Source organism: Lepeophtheirus salmonis, chromosome 5 (genome assembly GCF_016086655.4).
Source record: "Lepeophtheirus salmonis chromosome 5, UVic_Lsal_1.4, whole genome shotgun sequence".
NCBI classification, from domain to species: Eukaryota; Metazoa; Arthropoda; class Copepoda; order Siphonostomatoida; family Caligidae; genus Lepeophtheirus; species Lepeophtheirus salmonis.
This window is the reverse complement of record NC_052135.2, coordinates 30747120-30767075: the sequence shown is the minus strand read 5'-3', so window position 1 is coordinate 30767075 and position 19956 is coordinate 30747120. Positions and strand designations below refer to the sequence as shown.

Genomic DNA, 19956 nt, shown 5'->3' with positions numbered 1-19956 from the left:
CTTCTCATAGATTTGTGATGATACTGATGAATAACAAGGTAGCTATATTTAACAAACTCAATTTAGTTTTGCCATTTGATTTTATCTTAAAAGTTCACTTCGCTAACATAAGTTTGATTCGTAGTGGTAAAATACATAGAGTGATGCTACTAAGTAATAAGAAGGAAATTTCTTGACGTCGGAACAGCAGACATGATAAAAAAGATAGCTGACCCAAACAATGGAAAACATAATATTTGCCACTATAAGCTCAAATTAAGCTTTTATAGTATTAATATAGCTGGTATGTAATAATTATCAGGTTTAAGAATAATAATTAGGTATTTCAATCAATTAAAGATCATATATTTGATTCTTCTCCTGAATTCGACCATATATTTACCTTAACTAAGTTTATTTCAAAATTTTATACAGGCATAATCTTATATCATTTGGGAAAACGTGAAAGCGAGAGGAAAAAGGGGACCAACGTTTGGAGCATGCTTATGAATCTTATTTAATCTACGAAACAATAATCAGGGGTGTCAGTGGATTATACAATATGTATATATTTATTACTTTTTTTGGGGGGGGAGGGGGGAAGGGGCTTGTTTTTTGGATAAAGCGGATAAGAAGTGTTCATAACTCCGGCATAATTTGCACTAGAAACTGTCTCTAGTAAAATATTAAAAGAGATTTTCCAACGGCAATGCTGTGGAACAGCCTTACACTTTAGTTCAGAGAAGAATGACAACATTGGACCAAGAAAGATACATGAAAAAGCAGACCCTTTAGTATAAGTTGGTAAGATCTTCCCTTTTCACAAATAAATTGAGAGCGAGTCCAGGGGATAGAAAGTGTCCATTCTTTAAGAAGTAAAAATATTAAAGGATTTTAATATTTTTTTTTTTTTGCCAAATTGTTGTACCCATGTTGAGAGTGGTGGAGGACATAGTATGGCGCTACTTCGAAATGCTTGCCGTCACGTCTCCTTCTTTTGATGAGTGTCTGAAAATAGAGAACATTGTTTCCAAGGTAAGGAGGTGCTCTACGCCGCAAAGCATACGAACGAAATTATTCCACCCGGAATCCAAAGCTTCGTACCCACTTTGATCAATATCATGGAATCCTTCTCAGATGGAGGCACACCACTATTCCCAAAACAATTTTTAATGAAACTGTTGACAAATAACATCAATCAAGTAGCGTATTAATTTGACCAGCTTCTTTATCCCTGTTAATTTTTAATATGAGATTTATTTTTGTGGAATTAGATTATTGGTCTCATTTAATTATAGTTTATTATTTAAATGTATTCCACATAAGATTTCCTAATTGTATTATTTATATTAATCGTGAAAAATTGTGATTCTAAATAATACGATGAAACAAAAAGGTGTCAACGACTAATGTTCACTTTAGAAAAAAAATATATTGTTATCTATAAAGCCTTTGATTTTCTTAGATTCAACCATTCAAATTAGCCTAAAAAAATGGAACAGGCGGCCCTAATCTTTTGTTTGTCATGTCACTTGCAGAAACTTCTACTGTAACTGTGTTTCTCAATTCTTAAGTAAATGAAGACACTTCTCGAGTTAAGTGACTAATTACATTCGGTGTACCTATTTCAAAATGATCAAAGTAAGTAAAAAGAGTTCCTTAGCTTACATAGAGCATGGATACTGGCCCTGATAACCCAGATAATAATAATCTAAATACTTAGGTTTTAGCCCTTTGACTTGAGATTTCCAAAAAAATACGTAAATATATGACTTTCAGAAATATATGGCCTTTGTCATTTTGGGATTAGGTACATCGAGTGTGATTTATGACATGCCTTAGTACTTGTAATTAGGTGGAGTTTCATTTATATACTTATGCCAAAGTTGGGATTAAAGACTTGAGTGACATCGTTTCACCTCTTCAATTATTACGAACATTAAAAGGATACAATGAAATAATAAATTTTTCTGTATATTATAAATGAATTTTTCATCTACAAGTTGCTAAAGAAAAGATGGATTTGCGCATGCCCTAAACATACAGAGAATTAGAAAGCCAGGCAATGGTGGATCAATGAAAGGAGAACTTTGTGTTTAGATTTGTATCGTACAAATACATTATTATCAAAGTCTTTCTTCACTGAAAGTATAGAAAATGATGAAACATGCGGAAGTACTACTCATGGTATTTTGTTCATTGATTGGACTTAGTTTGGGATCCAATATTGACTTCGAAAATGTGGACGAGAAATTATCTACGGAGGAACTAAAGAATCTCATTAGGGAAATGGATTATATGGAAGATGAGTTGAGGCTCAATCCCGATGAATATTATGATGAATGGGCATTACCAAAAATAAACACTCGCTCTGATGAGGATAAAGACTATACTACAAAAACGGAGGTCTTGAGTCTAAAGAACCCATCTATTCGTGGAAATAACCAAGGCAACAAGGCTGTTCTTCCTGCCTACTGCGACCCACCAAATCCTTGCCCTATCGGATACACTTCAAATGACGGATGCATAGAGGATTTTGAGAATTCTTCGGATTATAGCCGCAATTTCCAATACACTCAAAACTGTCTCTGTGATTCTGAACACATGTTTAATTGCCCTGATGAGAACATACCCGAAGACAAATCATTTTTGGCTAGCCTACCAGACATAATTGATTATGCTTCTATTCGAAATCCATTCTTCGCTGGACAAAGGCTTCCTATTGCCGCAAAGAAAGGATTTGCCTTTTAGTTTGTGATGATCAATGAGGCCACAAAGATTATTATTATTGAAATATTAACTATTAGAAAAGATATTGTTATAAAAATATACAGCTTTGAAATATATATATATGTATATATATCCCGTTGCCCGGGACATTAAGAAATTAAATATAATTAAGAACCTTTCTGCTTAATATAAAACAAAAAATAAAGACTGAAAATTTTAAGAATCATTCTCATGCTGTTTTTATGAGTATGAATATAGTAATATATAGGCATTATATAGACACTCTTCTTTCATGTAATAAGGAAGTAGTTGCTTTATTTTGGGTTAGACACCGAACTCGTAGTCTGGCAGCCCCTTACCTGAGCATCAAGAAAACCTTTGAATATCCAAGATACACTCCACCCCGGCTCTCAGGTTGTACAGATAAAGTACTGGAGGAATATACATTTTAAACTTCACTGCCGCCACGTTTCTAGGCACCAAGGAACCCTATTAATATGTTATTATACACCCCAGCCTACGGTTTGTGTAGCTAAACTTCTGGGGCCGAGTCAAGTTAAATTTATCCGCTGTCCCCTCCCTGACCATAAAAGAACCCTCCTAATATCCCAAAATGCACCCTGGCACTCAAGTTGTACTGGATAAGTACTGAGACTCAAACTAGTTTAAACTGCACTGCATCCACATTTCTATGCACCAAGAACCCCTTCTAATATGATAGAATACACAACCACCCACAGGTTCTTTATATGAGCTGCTGGTACCTGAGGCAGGTTAAACTCTTCCACTGCCGCTTCTCTGAGCATCAAAGAACCCGTCTAATATCAAAAATACACCCCCGCCCTCTGGGTTGAAGGGTGAAGTGGTAAAAAAAATGCTATTTTAAAGCCACAATGGCCTTGAAGACAAAAAAAAAAAAATGTTACCAGAAACGTTCCTGGTGCCTTAAGGATCTTCAAAACTTTTTCATGAAAATCCCTTCATTGGTTTGGCCTTAATTGAAGGATAAACACACACACACACTGACATTCACATTTAATATATAGATATTTATAAATATATTTTAACAATTGAGTGAGCAAACAACTAATTATACAAGGAAACATCATTCTTTTTCATAAAAATTTGCATTTAAGACAAAATAAAACACATTACAGTATAATAAATCCAAACTGTTGTAGCAAAATATACTTTGAATGCCTAATTTAATATGCAAAGCTTGATTTGTTTACGTACATACTTACAAAAGAGTTGAATATGTTATACATAGAAGAGTGGATATGTGTTTGAAACAGTTATATATTCCTTCCCTGATGCTTAGCTCAAATTCTGAGACATTAAAATCCAAAATATCAATGAAAAGATGCTCATATTATGTACAGGGATAGAGATGTAATTTGAAATCAATTTTCAATTATATTTAAAATAGGTATCATTAAAACACCAGATTAATATTTGAATATTTCAATTAAATATTGTACTGAGTTGTTAAATACAGTGGGTCTCTGCGAATCCTGAACAAATTATCCCAAGTACAACTTTATACAGATTCTCCAAAAAGAACTAGTAGTAATAAATTATATATATTTATTTTAACTTACCAAGTGGTCCATTAAAATCTGATCACTTTTAATTTTACACTTCAACAAGATATAATTTATTAATTAACAATAGAATAGATGTGTGTCTGTGCTCTCTGAATAGTTAATGTAACCGCCCTCAGGGGTAATGATAGTGTCAAGGCTTCAGCCGAAGGCCTGGCCCCCTCTATAGATTTATTCCTCTGCATTGGGTTCTAAGTACTGGCTGACAATGACTTTGAGCATTCAGTGTTTGAATGAGGGACACTGTAGGCCTTCCCTACGGCATTCCCAAAAAGTGTAGTTAAGGGGGCTGGCATCAGGGCCTTTGGGGGGCTTAAAGTGTCAAAAAAGAGTTAAAAAGAACTCAAAATACTAATTCAAAAGAGGCTCTTTCCACCCACTTTTTTGATAGCTCTCAGGACAGTCTGGTGTGAAACTGCGAGATCTCTTGCATTGACCCTCATGGACTTTAGGGAATTGTCCATTAGTTATTTTTTCAACAATTCCGAATCCCATAGTCAATGGGGTTTTGCAGTTTGGTGATGACAGAGGCCACATTGACCATATACTTATCAAGCTGGCTTTAAATCACTTTTGAGGGTTTTTGACCATGTGGCTTCCAGGCATCTTCTCAAAGCCCTTCTTGTCGTCCTTCATCTTTTTATTCTGGGTAATGAGATCCTGGAGCAGAGGAAGATCAAGGAGATCACGTCATAACTTATTCCCGCTCCTTGAATGCATGGCGTCCATTAAGTCGGACATATCGAATTCTTAGCTAAATATGTTGTGAGTACTTGAATTTTTCTATTTTCTATTCAAAATAATAACTATATATCAGTATGTCATAATGAAATGACCTACTTATTTTCACTCCTATGGAATAAATTTTAAGTATTAACATAGTGGATAAATTATGAAGTTATTAGAATATAAAAATACAATTTTTTCAATATAGATACAAATTAAAATCCATGCATTGAAGGGTTATGAAGCACTATCACACGTTTTCGTTTGGCTTTTATGTCATTTTGAATAATTAATTTGTTTCACAAGAACTGTTTGTTTTTAATGCTCTACCAGTTGATATTACGGAAAAAATTGGTAAATTATTTACTAAGTCGATGAAATCTTTCCAAAATTTTATTCACGAGTTGACGAGACACACTGTAGATACTGGTATAGATAAAAATAAAAAGTAGAATCACGTCAATCTATACACCAGGTGGTCCACTGAAATCTGAGCACTTACTAAGTCAATAATTAATGAAGGTTGACTGATTGAAAATAATTCAAGTTTCGATATATTAAAGAATAAACGATTAATTAAAAATCAAATCAAAACTGAATTCTATAGTTTACGTACAAGCAGAGAAACTGACCCTTGAACATGATCGATAAATTTCCATTCGCACACTCTAAGTAGTTGGGCGTCTCCAGGACCACCATTTACGCCGTCAGGGAGTCCAATAATTTGTAAGGGAAGAAGAGATCTATCAAAAAAGCCAAACTGGACCCAAAGGAGTTAAAGAAAACAGCTCATGCCAATCCCTCAAGTCTGTGAAGGTCCACGCAAGAGATCTCGGAGTTTCATACCAGACTGTCCAGAGAACTATAAATAAAGTGGTTGGAAAGAGCCATGTGACATCGGAGATGCAACTTTTAACACCACTGATGAAATAAACCCATCTCCTCCGGTGCATGACTTTTTTGAATGTGTCTTTGAGTTATTTTGACCTCTTTTTGGCACTTTTATCCCACCTACAGCCCTGATGCCAACCTTTTTAAGTGGATGTCGAGAGTAAGGTCTTAGTGTCTGTAATCCAAACACCAAGCCCCTCAAAGCCACTCTCAGCCAGCACTGGGATACCATGACAGATGACAACATCTGAAGCGGGTGCCAGGTCATTCACCGTCGTCTGCCACTAAGGGTAGATAAATTATTGATTAAGAGAGCTCAGACATATATCTATTTATATTGAAATTTTGTTGAAATTCTATGCTAAATAATTAATTATATTTTGTAGAAGTTTAAAATTCAAATTGTTCATATTTTAATGCACCGCTTTATTCTTAAAAATAACTCTTCCTCTAGTCTAGTTTATTCTTATTGTTGTCGGTAGGTAAATAAGCATGGAATTTGATTACAAGAACTAAGTACTTCCTTTCTTCTTACTTAAAAATTAGCATTACATTTTACATATGGTGCCCATCCACATCAGAACAAGTTAGTAAATTTTTTTCCAAAATTCGTCAATTTCTATAAGGAAATTATTTGTATGAACCCCTTGCATTCGCCACAAATTGCACTAAAAGTAACCAAATTGATTGTCATAATAAAAGAGGAGAAATTGGTAGATTAAATTTTTTAAAGGGGCCATATCACCCCCAATATTAGTTTCATAAAGCAAATAAAGGATAGCTAAAATTCTTGGGTATATTAAGCTATACTAAAAATTTGAATAATAAGTGTATAATTGACTCAAAATGTCTATAAATATTGAGCTGTATGTATTCCTTCTTGATGGAAGCCTGGACACTCCTGTGAGGAGTAGAACACACCCTCTTCTCCAGACGCACCTAGATAGTGTAGTCCAAGGAGGTTCCAAAAATCTGTGAAATTTTCTCCCAGGAAGGCTTGGATATTTGCAACGTGATGACACGGAGCAGCTTGTCTTGAGTGAAAACAAAGTTTCCCACAAACTTTTCTCTGTTCCAAGGTACAGCTCCTACCTCTCCACGAAAATGGGAAGGCATACTTAGCATGTACTGGTCGCAACACTCAAGACCATGGTGGCGGCGAATAAGTTCCTGGCACAATAAACAGTGGTACGGCTGCACCCAAGCTCCTTTGATTTGGCCATGCCGTGAGATTGAAGCTTCGAAATTTCACTCCTTCGTTGCTCCATTTTACTCGTTTTATTTTATTTTTTTAATTGAGTCGAAACTTTACATAAAGAATCTTGGATCACAAAACCCATCTTTCAAAGAGTTTGAAGACAATGGAGAAATAAATTTCCAAATTATTAAAATTTAAATTGAGTGTACCATTTAATAAAATCAACCCTCTACATACAAATTTAAATTAATGACAATACTAGTCTTAAGCCTTTTGGTATCTTCATTAAACCAATTATCCAGACTGTTTGAAGTATTACTTTAATTTAATTAAGAATATATTCTTTATATTAAATTAATTCATGGTATATAAATTAAAAAAATAACTGAGTTTCCATTGTGACCCAATTTATGCAAACATTCCATAATAATAAAAATGACCCTATAGAAAATTTTGCAAAAAAGAAAAAATTCCTTCATGACAAAATTAACTATCCGTCTTCTAAGTAATTTTCAGCATAAAAAAAAAAAATATATACAAGAGGAAGTAAAAACATAAAATAAAGAAGACTTGAAATGCATTTTGCTTCTACAATGTAATTGTTTTTTGTTTTTTTTCAACAATAGAATAATAATAAAAATCAGTAATTGAAAAAAACAAAAATGTTTTAAAAAGTATATTTTGCTACTATAGATTAGCACTTACATACAATATAATGTACAATAGAGCGGTTTGATTTTCAAGTTTTTTCGAATTTCGATTACAGCTAGTGCAGAAAAGTTATCATATGGTATGAAAAGGACAAATGCAAAATTTAATTGTCATACGTGGTCATCTTTAGGTCGCACATATCGATCAAATTATGAAAAAAAGACAGAAACTCTTTACTTAGTCAATATAGATTCTAAGTGGATATTTTTAGTTATTTTGCATAAAATATCTTAATAGACATTGATATATCTATAAAAAGTTTTTTTCTAAAATTTATCCTATGGAACAAAAAAAAAAGAGAAAAATAGTTGGGGAAATTTGATGATCCGCGTAAAGCGCGCATCTTTTTTTCAAAACATTTTCAGAAAGGAAGATCTTAATTTTTTTTTGGTTATTGTCTCTTTTTGCTCCATAGGGTAGCTTTAGAAAAAAACTTTAATAATGTTTTTAAAAGGTTAGAATATTGTCTATAGTAATAGAAACTGTTTAATCTTTATTAATGAAGTAAATAACTCCTGTCAAACTTTCAACAAGATGTGTTACATAAAAATGACATGGTTATTTTTATGTGACACATGATAACTTTTCCGAACTAGCCGTATTCGAAATTCGAAAAAAGTTGCAACATAAGCCGTCCTAATGTAGAATGTTACCTTAGTAGTATTAACTTCTTAAATATTTCTCAAATTGCAAAATATATTTGGGGCTTGTCCAAGAATGGCCTAGCCTCACAAATACCTTGTCATTTTGATATTTATTGAAGGAATTATTACAAAGATTTTTTGAGTTCTTTTATACGATATTTCGTAGAAATATTTGAGTCAATTATATGCTTTGTAATCAAATTAATGGGATGAGTTAAGATACTTGATAATTTTAGCTATCATATAGAATCGTTACATGATATGAGATACATTTTTTAATAATAAAACTACGCAACAGCATTTTTGCCCGCTGGCTAAAACCCACATTAATTTTTTTAAGCCAAAGAACACAAAAATTAACTTAAAAAAATCAAAAAAAAATCGTAGTAGGTTTGTCCTTTAAAGCCTTTCCTTCAAATCACACTTTTGAGTATAATTTGGATTCAGAGCCATATTTCAAAATGAAATAACTGTAAAGATGAAAATATAAGGTAATAACAATTGATAAAAAACATTGTAGTATTCAAAATATAAATCATTTTTTAAGTTATCTTAAATACAATTCCTACCAAAAATTTCTACCTATATGAAAGCTAATATTTAAAAAAAATTGCATTATATTATACCTGAAACAAAAGAACAAACCTTATATTAGAGCTTGAAAAGATTTGTCGTCATAAAAAAGTTCAATTTTGATTGATTTTCTCAGTTTGACCTTTAATTTTCTTATATGTAGAATATATAATAAATTTACGGTGTAAGGTTCATTAAAAATGTTTCAAAACTAAATATAATTAATTCAACCATTTGACTAATTGCAATAAGTAATTCATATTTTAGATGCAGGAAAATTTCAAATTTAAACATTTTTCATATCCATGATTTATTATTATTATTTATTTATTAGATTTACGTAATCTAATTGCCTTACAAATATACTTTAATTTTTGAAGATTTCCTATTTCTAAAATATTATCACTTCTTACAATTAGTCAGATTATCGACATAATTATATTTAATCTCGAAACCCTTTCATGCAATATTGCATGGCATATTTATTAAATTTACTTTATGAAAATTAAAAGTTAAACAAAAATAATCAAGCAAATTTAACTTTTTTTGAAGTTTTTTGTAGCTTCTATATATAAAACCTTCATTTTAATTGATTATGTATGATTAGATCTATTTTTTTAGGAAATATATTCAAAATATTTTATCTTTCGAATATTTTTTATCATTTGTCATTAATTTCAATCTATGAAGTTATTTCATTTCAAAATATGGATTTGAATGAAAAATATACTCTCAATACGTAATTTAAAAAAAAGAGGCTTTAAAGGCCCAACCTTCTGCAATCGGAACTTTCAAATATCATTTTCGTTTTTTATGGCTACAATATCATTTGTAAGTTTTGACAGACGGGTGATCCAAGACTAGAATTTTGTAGCATAGTAATAATGTATTATTCTCGGATTTTTTTGAGGAAATTCAGTACACGTTTAGCAAAGACCCTGTCATCTTTACAACGAGGATTGACTACAAAAATGCATGCGTACAAACATTTTCATTAGTCCGACCAAGCACACAGACAAACTTTTCTTTATTTATATACATTTATCATGGGTGTATCCATGCTAAAGAAAGAAAACCCCTTTAATAGTGAAATTTCTTGTCATTTGTGCGTACATAACTAAATACATTTGTAAAAAAACAAACAAAAAAAAACAACTTATATTTTCTGCAATTATTAATTGTAAAAACTAATCCATTATTAATATCATGTATATAATACATAAACCAAATCCCATTCTTCTAGTTGTCAAAAAGTAACTTTTTAGCAATTATTTGTCAAAAATGACATAAATTGTATATACTTCTGACCTGTAATGTCCTATGTACAATATGGTCTCTAGACGGGTTTGATTTTCAACTTTTTACGAATTTAAATTACATATGAAAAAAAAAATGCATTGTCCTACGAGGTCCTCTTTTGGTCTCAGATCCTAATCAAATTATGAAAAAAGAAAAAAACTCTTTACTTAATGAATATAGATACTGAGATGACGTTTTCAGTTATTAGATTATTTTTTTTAGAACTTTTTTACAAATAAAATGTGTTAATAAGTTTATTTCTAAAATTATTCAAAGGAAAAAAGAAATAAAAAAAAATACACTTCTTGCTTACTTTTTCTGAAAGGAGAAATACAAGTTTTTTTATGTTTTCTCTCTCTTTGTTCCATAAGGTAGCTTTAGAAAAAAAAAATTTCAAAGGCTTTTTAGAAAAATTAATAATTGACGATTCTGCAAAAGACGTAAAAATATTGGATTTTCCGAAATACATTCAGTTTCAATTTGGTGATTTAGACAAATTGCACGCATTTAGAATTGTTTTATTTCAAATTATGAAAATGAATTGAAAAAATCGTGTTTTTATTTTATTTTTTTTGTATATTAGAAATTGAAACAACTAACAGATGTTTATAAATTGCAGCAAAAAACTCAGGACTTAAATTGCAAATAGTTTAATTTGTAAATGTTAATGCCCAAGGGTATCTTTGTTTCCAGACTGTAATCCGGGCAAATAGTGGGTATTTTGAACAAAAGTTTTTTTTTAATTAATTTATATTACAATTTGATCATTTTCACAAAAAATTTATACTAATTCATAAATTTATCCATTAAAATCTAAACACTTTGTACTTTAAACTTCAAGAAGATATTATTTATTATTTAATAAAATTAATTCTATAAATATGTGTGTGTCTGAGATCTCTGAATAATTAATGCAGCCACCCTAAGTGGCTATGATTACTTCCAGACGACGGCAGAAAGCCTGTCACTCACTACGGATGTAGTCATGGGGTCCAAGTAATGGCTGAAAGTGGCTTTGAGGGCCTCGGTTTTTAAATGAAAGACACTGCAGACCTTTCCCTCATCATGCACTCAAAAAGTGAAGTCTAGGTGGTTCCCATCAGGCCGTAGGAGAGCCAAAAGTGTCAAAAAAAAGTTCAAAAGACTCATTTAAAAGAATTTTGCAACGGAAGGGATAGATTTCTTTCATTCTTGGTGGCAAAACTGGCCTCTCCACCCTAAAAAAGCTCTTTTCCCCCACTTTTTTGATATAACACTGGACAGTCTGGTCTGAAACTGCGAGATGTCACGAATGGGTCCTCATGGAATTTGGGGGATTGGCCCGGGCTGTTTTCTTTAACTCCTCCGGGTTCAATTTGACCATTTTGACAGAGCCTTTCTTTCTTTTCTGGTTAGACAGTGGTCTTGGAGATGCTTAACTGCTTGGTGTTGGTGAATATAAATTCGTCGATCACGTTCAGGTATCGTTTTATCAACGAATAAGTAAGCTAGAGAACTAGGGTTTCCTCTGTTTTGTAATTATTACTTATGCTCTCATATATCGAAATATGAATTGATTTCAATCACTCAACCTTCATTACTTATTGAATTAGTAAGTGTTCAGATTTCAATGAATCACCCGTTATAAAAAGTAAATACCAAATTCTCTTGTAATTAATGTGGAAATACCAAATAATTTTGTTGTATAATAGCTATTATAGTATTTTATTTAGATAAAGAAAATATACATTCTTAAATATTTAAATACAACCCATTTGTGCCAATCATCTTTGCCCAATCTTAAACAAGTCAAACAAACTTTCGATGCACTTTAAGCCTCTTTTTTATTGATTGAGCAACAGACTATAAAAAAAATATTTCTTTGAAGATAAAAGTAAAGATTTTTACTTAGGATAATGATAACCGTTTATATAATCATTATTCAATATACATATTAGTGTAAGACTTGGTAAGATACATAATATTTTTTCGGTTCTGTATTAAGGGAATTTTTCTAGACCGCTTTTTTGATCCAGAACACTAGTTCAAACTATCTTGATCTTTGTACCGATTGTTAAACAATTTGTCTGTTTGTCGATGCCTATTCAGTCTGGACAATAAATTTTAATATTGCTAGACTTTCTTTGTATATGATACACGTAAGGCTTGGTGAAAAGTCCGATGGCATTAGCACTAATGTGTACGTAAGGCCACAGATATCTGTTGAATGCATGGAAGGATCTCTGTTTATTACGTATAAGGCTGTTTTTTTTGTTTGTTTTTAGTAGAGGTCCATTCTCTACATTGATGATTTCATCCTTTCATGATATTTTTCTTGAGTTAGGGTGACATTTTTGAGTCGTTCTTTTGCACCAAACTGACGGGAACATTAAAATATTTATTGAATAATACAAAACAGATGGAAGGACTCGGTTCTATGATTAAATTTAGAAAATTCCTGCGAAAAAATTATAATCCCACGAGTCCAAGTCCACAGCCCTGGCTAAAACTTGTTGTAATTTTTTTTCCCTAGGCTGATTGGATCGATATTTCGACCATGATCTCAGATCTTAGACTAAAATTTAAACATTTTCAAATCATAGACCGATTTGGGATCTCAATCTATGGACCGATTTTCTCCCTATAGGCCGGTACCATTATTGTATGACGCAACATTTCTTACGAAAAGAAACAAGAAAAAAGACCAAAATCACGTGGTAGGTGGGAAATTTTCTCGTCTATAGATTTCAGCAAAACCTTCACAAAACCTAATTTTAACTTAATGGATCAATGGTCAGATTACTGATGAGGAAAAAGAAGCAGACACATTGACAGCTGACAACCAAATAAACTATGCGTTGGCAAAGTAACGAGGTTCCCTTTCCTAAGTTATGAGTTGTACAAATATGATTTATGTTAGGTATTTAACTTTATATAACGTCATTGTAGTCAGAATTTCAAAAAACAGATTACGTCATCAACAATTCATCTACTAATAGAATCTTTTTAGACCAAATTTTAAATGAGACAGAAACTGGCTGCATTTTCTTATGGACTGATCTAAACAGAATTTTTCTATGAGACCGGTAAATACCGATTTTTTGAAAATACTTAATTAGTTCGGTCTACCAAAAATGATAACGGTTCATGACCGGTCTGGGATTTTCAGACTAAAACACAACACGATTAGTTACAAACCCAATAACAACATATGGGTTAGGCAAATACGAAATGTACTGTTAATTTTTTGGATAGGGAGAGCCTACAAAAAATGTATTGTTTGTCAATCAACAATCCGAAACAAAGAGTTCTTTAAAAAATACAAATTATTTTTAGGCATGATATTAAAACCTTAATGTCAAATTGAATTTATTGATCTCTTTTTTTTCCTTAAATAATAACAGACTCAAATAAAAATTGGTCTTTTGTCAACACATTACTAAAACTATTTAAAATAATTTAATACGTCTATATTTTTTTTTACTAGCGTTAGTACCCAGATAGACTGGAGTTATTAGGCCTCGACGAACATAGACATTTTACTTTACTATTTAGAAGATCATTACTTTAGCTTTTTGCTAAACTTTATTTAATGTTGCATTCATTTTTTAAATATTATATCAAGTACTTCCAGGTTTTATTTTAAATATGAGTTGAACTAAAAACCTGCGAGATTTAACTCATTTATATAGTGCTCCCTTTATATTTTACGATACTTAGTAAATTTGCCCTCAACTATTTTGCCTCAGGACATTTTACCTTAAACCATATTTCCTTTAAACATTTTGCCAAAAACCCATTTTGCCTCAAGAATGTTTTTTCTTAATTTAAAAATAAATGAAAGTTATACGTCGTAATTTATTACGATTATTTAAATAATCAGCGATAAACAAAGACCTAAGATGATATTGTAAGTGGAGAGTCCCGTTTCTAGAAAAAATAGTCTTAATTTAGTATCCAGAGTGGCGGAGATAGGTTTATCTTTTTGTTTAAAATTCAGTTGAGGGTAATTATATCTTTAATAGCACGTCTATGAGACAAAGTGATGAGGTCTCGTCTTTTTATTTTGCAATCATAGTATCCGTTATTTCCCAATGATGGAAAAAATGATACAAACCTGGCTTGTACATTTTCTAAGGACTTAATCAAGTAGCTTCTTGAAGGATTGCAGACCTCAGATCCGTACATTGAAATCGGGAAGACATAAAATTAATAAAGTTTTACCATAAACGAAGGGTTACGAGTTTGAAAGCTTCTTTTAATAATTCCCAAGTTTTGATTGGCCTTCCTTATAATGTAGTGTATGTGCCTCTTCAATCTCAGATTACGAGAGATGTAAATTCCTAAGTCTAAGTAATCATCTACCACCTTAAAACATGGGTGGATGAACTCTTTTTTTAGAGAAAAGAAGAAATACCCATTTATTAACATATATAGGCATTCTCCAAGTAACACTCCAGTTATTCAATTGGTTATAGACATCATTGACAGAGTTTAAATCAGAAAAGATGATTTTTGTATCATCTGCGTATAAATATCTATCTTCTGAAAAATTATCCTATAAGTCGTTAATGTAAATGTCAAAGAGCGTGGGTCCAAGAACACTACCTTGCAGAACAGATTAAGTAACGTCAAAAAGCTCAGAAACAGTGGAATTCATCACTACACTCTGTATCCTATTCGTCAGCCAGGATGTAAGCCTCTGTAACAACCGACCGTTTATACCAATGTTAGAGAATTGAAAGATAAGTTCCCCGTGAGGGACTTTACCAAAGACTTGCTAAAATTAAAGTATATAATAACACAGTTAAGGATACAGTTACGACGACTGAAGATAACTTCCCAGAAAGAAATTAGACTCAATACATACGATATATTAGTACAGAATCCGTTTTGCCTACTAGAAATAAGTTTATTACTCTCAAGGAATTATTGTAGCTTCCGGTTAACAATCTGCTCCATAATTTTACTGATATGGATTTTAAGGAATATAGGTCTGTAATTAGAAGGATCAAGAAGATCTCCCTTCTTAAAGATGAGAAATACATTGACTATTTTCCAATCATTTGGCACATATCCACTTTGAAATTATTTATTGTTGCTTGAAATTGATGTTCCCTTGGAATTTTCTAAATCAAAATAAGTCATCTTTATTACTGTAAAATACATTGTCTTTCTATAGTAGATTCATAATCAACGGTTCATTAACTTTTTTTCTGTATATCTAGTTTTTCCGTAGACCATTACCCTTGCTTACTGTGAAGCGTAAATAACTTCCTTTTTTATAATACATATGTGGCAATCAGACTGGATAAATAGTAGCGTGGGGTTTTAGTCGGAAGGTGCGATATACATAGAGTTTTCATGGACTATGTATCATGTGTTGGAGTATTGAGGAACGTGCGTTTACCGTCCAAAACAAATATTACCAAAAAAATGTTTGAACATAATATTTTATAAAATTAATCATGTTCCATTTAGTTGCTGATTTTTTTTAGGATTTATGAAGATCAGCTAATTGCTTTAATTTATAATATACAAAAACTACTTTTTCAATTTATTTTTATAATTTGAAATTTGGAAAATTATTTGAATGCAAATAACTCCATGTATTGTAATGACAGAGAGCGTATATTGGTGTCATTAGTAAAAATACTAAATTACTATTATACAAAAAGTTCTAAATTGATGCAGTTTGTCTAAATCGGGTAAAACACATATTGAAAACCTTTGCAAATCGCCAAAAACTAATTATATTATCACTAAATTATCAACAATTATAAAACTAGATATTTTGTAGCCCTATAATTTCTTTAAACAAAAAATTTCAATAGAAACAAAAAAAAATAGGAAAAAATCCCCGAGTTTACTATCAAAGTTCAGTATATATATTCAACATTGATGGACAATAGTGTACTTCACCTATCTGATATGATTTTTAAAACGATGTAAAAGAAAACTTAATGTGTATGCCATCACAATGAAACAGAAATAAAACTTTTTTGATTTAAAAAACTTGTTTTATTATCTTTTACATAAAAGAAGTTATGTTATCGATACAAAAACGCTAACTTTTGCGAAACTTAGCCATTCTTTCTTCATTATTGCCATGTGAGAGTTTACCTAACAACTTAAATAGTTTCTTTGCTGTATTTTTTTTTTTTTTTTTTGATAAGATTACCTATATGGTAGATAGACCGTGAACACGAAAATTTCGTTTAATTAATTTATTTTTTTGATGAATGATAGGCAAATCTCTTATGTTTAATGCCTACTAAATAAAATATAGTTATAAGCCTCAGTAGAATATATTAAACCTTTCTGATGCATTATGTTAAATGAGAAATAAAATAAAAAACCCATCGTGATTTATTATTATTAAACCATCTGATTTTATTTTTCTTTGATCGTTTTTTAAAAATTCTATTTCAATGAATTGAATATTTAGTTGATGGCTGAGTAGTAATTCATTTTTTTGCATGTTCATTCAAGGATATACTGTGATTAAATCTTCATATTTTCAATTTACAAGCACTTTTATATGTATCTCATCAAGAAGTTAAGTCGGACCATTTCGGGAATTACTTCTTACAGAGAGAATCTGGGGAGGAGAATGAGGAACCAAAACTTACAAAACCATCACTAAATATAGAAAAAAAGAGATTTTTAGGGAATCAAGAAAAGACACCTAAAAATCAATTTATAATATATTTGTTTAAATACTATATTTAACTACATTTCCTCCTTCAAAAGTAAAAACAGCCTCTACAAGCCGGTGAGCACATGAAGACCGTGCCCATGGCTTACTACGCTGTCATGATGGCTGTTCGGAGCTAATCCAAATTTAGATGACAGGTTCAGGAGATGCTCAAAACTGCAAAGTCTAAGGGGGTCTAGGTTAGGGCTAGAGGATGGACACATGGAGGCAGGCCAGAAGTTAGCGATATCGTTGTTACAAAGTTTTTGTTGAAGGCAGTTTGGATAGAGATGTCAACGGTTTTTTAACCTTCCCGCCGCTGAAACTGGTGCAGAGGAGATTGCAGAATCGTTAATTTCTTTATTGTTGCTCCAACATGTTTAAAAATTACAGACATAAGATTAAAACAAAACTTGTTTCTTTTTATTTAAACTGTAATTTGCTTAAGTAATAAAACGCTGTAGTTAAAAATAACTGGGATAAGATCGTAATTAAATGATTTTGCAAGTTTTTTTCCTTACTCTGTATTTCAGTGGTGTTGGAATTATGAAAAAAAAACACCACTATATAATTTGGCATCCGAATTTACGAATGCTTACTAACTTTTTGAGATTATGAACTTTAATATTAAATTTGTAATTTTTCAAAAAACACGTGCTTCTTGCACTTTTTCAAAGAGGCAATAAGTTTATACAAAACACTTGGGAGCTCAAAAGTAACAAATTTCATTTTTTTCTGTACAATGACCATTGATCATATTTTTGCAATTGCGCTTATACATTTTTAGAGGTAAAAATTGGCAAAGGGTTTAATTCGAGGATTTTAAAACTCATATTATTCGTATTGCGTTACTTATAGAGTTAGTGAACATTTTTTTAACGAAATTAGTTAACTGGGTAAAAATAACCTACAAAAATAAACGTATTAAATTATACGATATACTTTTGAAAATTATTTCATTAAAATATTAATTAGGTGCTGCATTAGTATCCATCATCCTTTCGATGAGGATATGTCTATTATATATAATACCCACAATTTTAAATTTTCTCTCATGATAAAAAAGAAGAATCCAAGAAATCAAAAGGAAAAGAAAGAACCGACTTTTAAGCAAAACAATTAATTAAATTAATTATAAAAGAATAAATCCTATGCAAGGCCTTTTCAAGTTGAATAAAGAGTAGTATATAATCGGATTTCATGTTTCAGGAGTATATTGAAAAGTATTTGCAATAAACTGTAGATTAAAAGAATAAGAAGTATTTCCTGTCAAAAAAGAGTTTTCAAAAGATTTACATTTACTTGACTATACAATTATAAATTTTGCCTCTTTGGTTGATATTTTAGCAAAACATAAGTATGGGCGTGTATATTATACAAATTCATTCGTAAAAAAATATTTTTACTCATACCTTTGAGACAATAATCAAGTAATACACCCCCCTAAAAAGACAGTTTTGCAATGTTGAACTACATAAGTATTTCAAAAATATAAAAGAATAGAAATCCGAATATTTTGAATGACTAAGCAATTTTATTGTATACAAGCACATATTTAAATGCATAGATTTGAAATATATATATTCAAAAAATAATCTCATTAAATAAAATATACCTTAAAATTATCTTTGTCTCATTGTGGATATATGTATATAAATTAAGCTAAGTTTATCTACATGAAGGAATAGGGATGAAGAACAATCTTTTTTTGATCTAAACAATAACAATGTAGTCGTATTTGTAAAATTTCGCAGGGGTTCTGCAAGTAACATTCAGCGTATATGCAGGTTACACTGTATATAGTTCTCCTTGATGTATTTACATATTTTTGATCGAAGAATTTAAAGTCATTTAAAGATCTCAAATTCCCTCTTAACGCAAACAAACGTCTCACTGAGTCCTTGAGGTCGACCAATTGTTATGTTGTCCTTCCCGGCGCGGATTCCAAGGAGGGCATACATACTTTTCAAATGAATAAAAGTAATATCATTATTTAAATAAATTCCATTTAGTTTGTTCATGTTACGATTTCTCTGGAATGAACTTTTTCTTTCATACTCCCCGAATAACTTACTCCATTTTGATAAAAAGATTTATTTTGAAAACCAGTTCAAGAGTACTTTTTTTAATAACTTAATAACTTCTTTAGAAATCGCAGTTTTATATAACAATATAATTACATTTGACACCATCAAGTGAACTCTAATAAACAAAGATTGGCATGATAAAGTGAATATTTGACATAAATATGCACCTGAGTAAAGATGTATACTTAATTATGCCCACTTAATTTATAACTTCAAAAAATTACGTGTTGTTAACATTCTTTGAAACATTGTGTTTATGTAATCAGTGCATTGACGATGATAAGAAACATCAAATATATAATTTTTATTTATCTTAATCCGTTAATAGCTTTAGTTTAGCACCTTTTCTTTTTTGATCCGCTGAATTCAAATTAAAGTTTTATAATTTTTCCATTATTAAAGTAGGATGCGACAACATAACTTCCTTTTTTTAAACAACAAAACAAGTTTTATTATTCACAAAAGTTGAATTGAGGTGTCATTATGATAGCACATATTTAAAACTTTGTGTTACACAGTTATGAAACTCATATAAGATAGATGACGTGTCCCATCGTCAATATACTAAGCTTCGATAATAACTCTGTCACTTTTTTGTTTCAAATAACTTTGCATTGAGATATTTTATAAAGATAACTGTTATACAAAAAGCTGCTAAATTTGTTTGGCAAAATATCGTATTTTTAACTGTGGATGATTAGTAAACTCTGTAATTAGTAACTGGAGATTTTTCAAAGTTGTAAAAATGTTGTATTTTTTCGGAATAAATCCGAGTTCGATGACCCGATTTGGACAAGTTGCATCAATTTATAAATTGGACATAACATTATTCTGATGG

General features: G+C 31.0%; 1 protein-coding gene across 1 annotated transcript; it reads left to right on the top strand.

Annotated features, from left to right (window-relative positions):
* The first annotated feature begins 2045 nt into the window (after positions 1-2045).
* Positions 2046-2935, top strand: LOC121118713 (uncharacterized). Its single transcript, XM_040713303.2, has one exon. The coding sequence runs from the start codon at positions 2137-2139 to the stop codon at positions 2728-2730; it is 594 nt and encodes a 197-aa protein (XP_040569237.1). The 5' UTR covers positions 2046-2136; the 3' UTR covers positions 2731-2935.
* Positions 2936-19956: the final 17021 nt, after the last annotated feature.

Coding starts and splice junctions, on each gene's coding strand:
- LOC121118713 (XM_040713303.2), top strand. CDS start 2,137: ATGATGAAACATGCGGAAGTACTACTCATGGTATTTTGTTCATTGATT.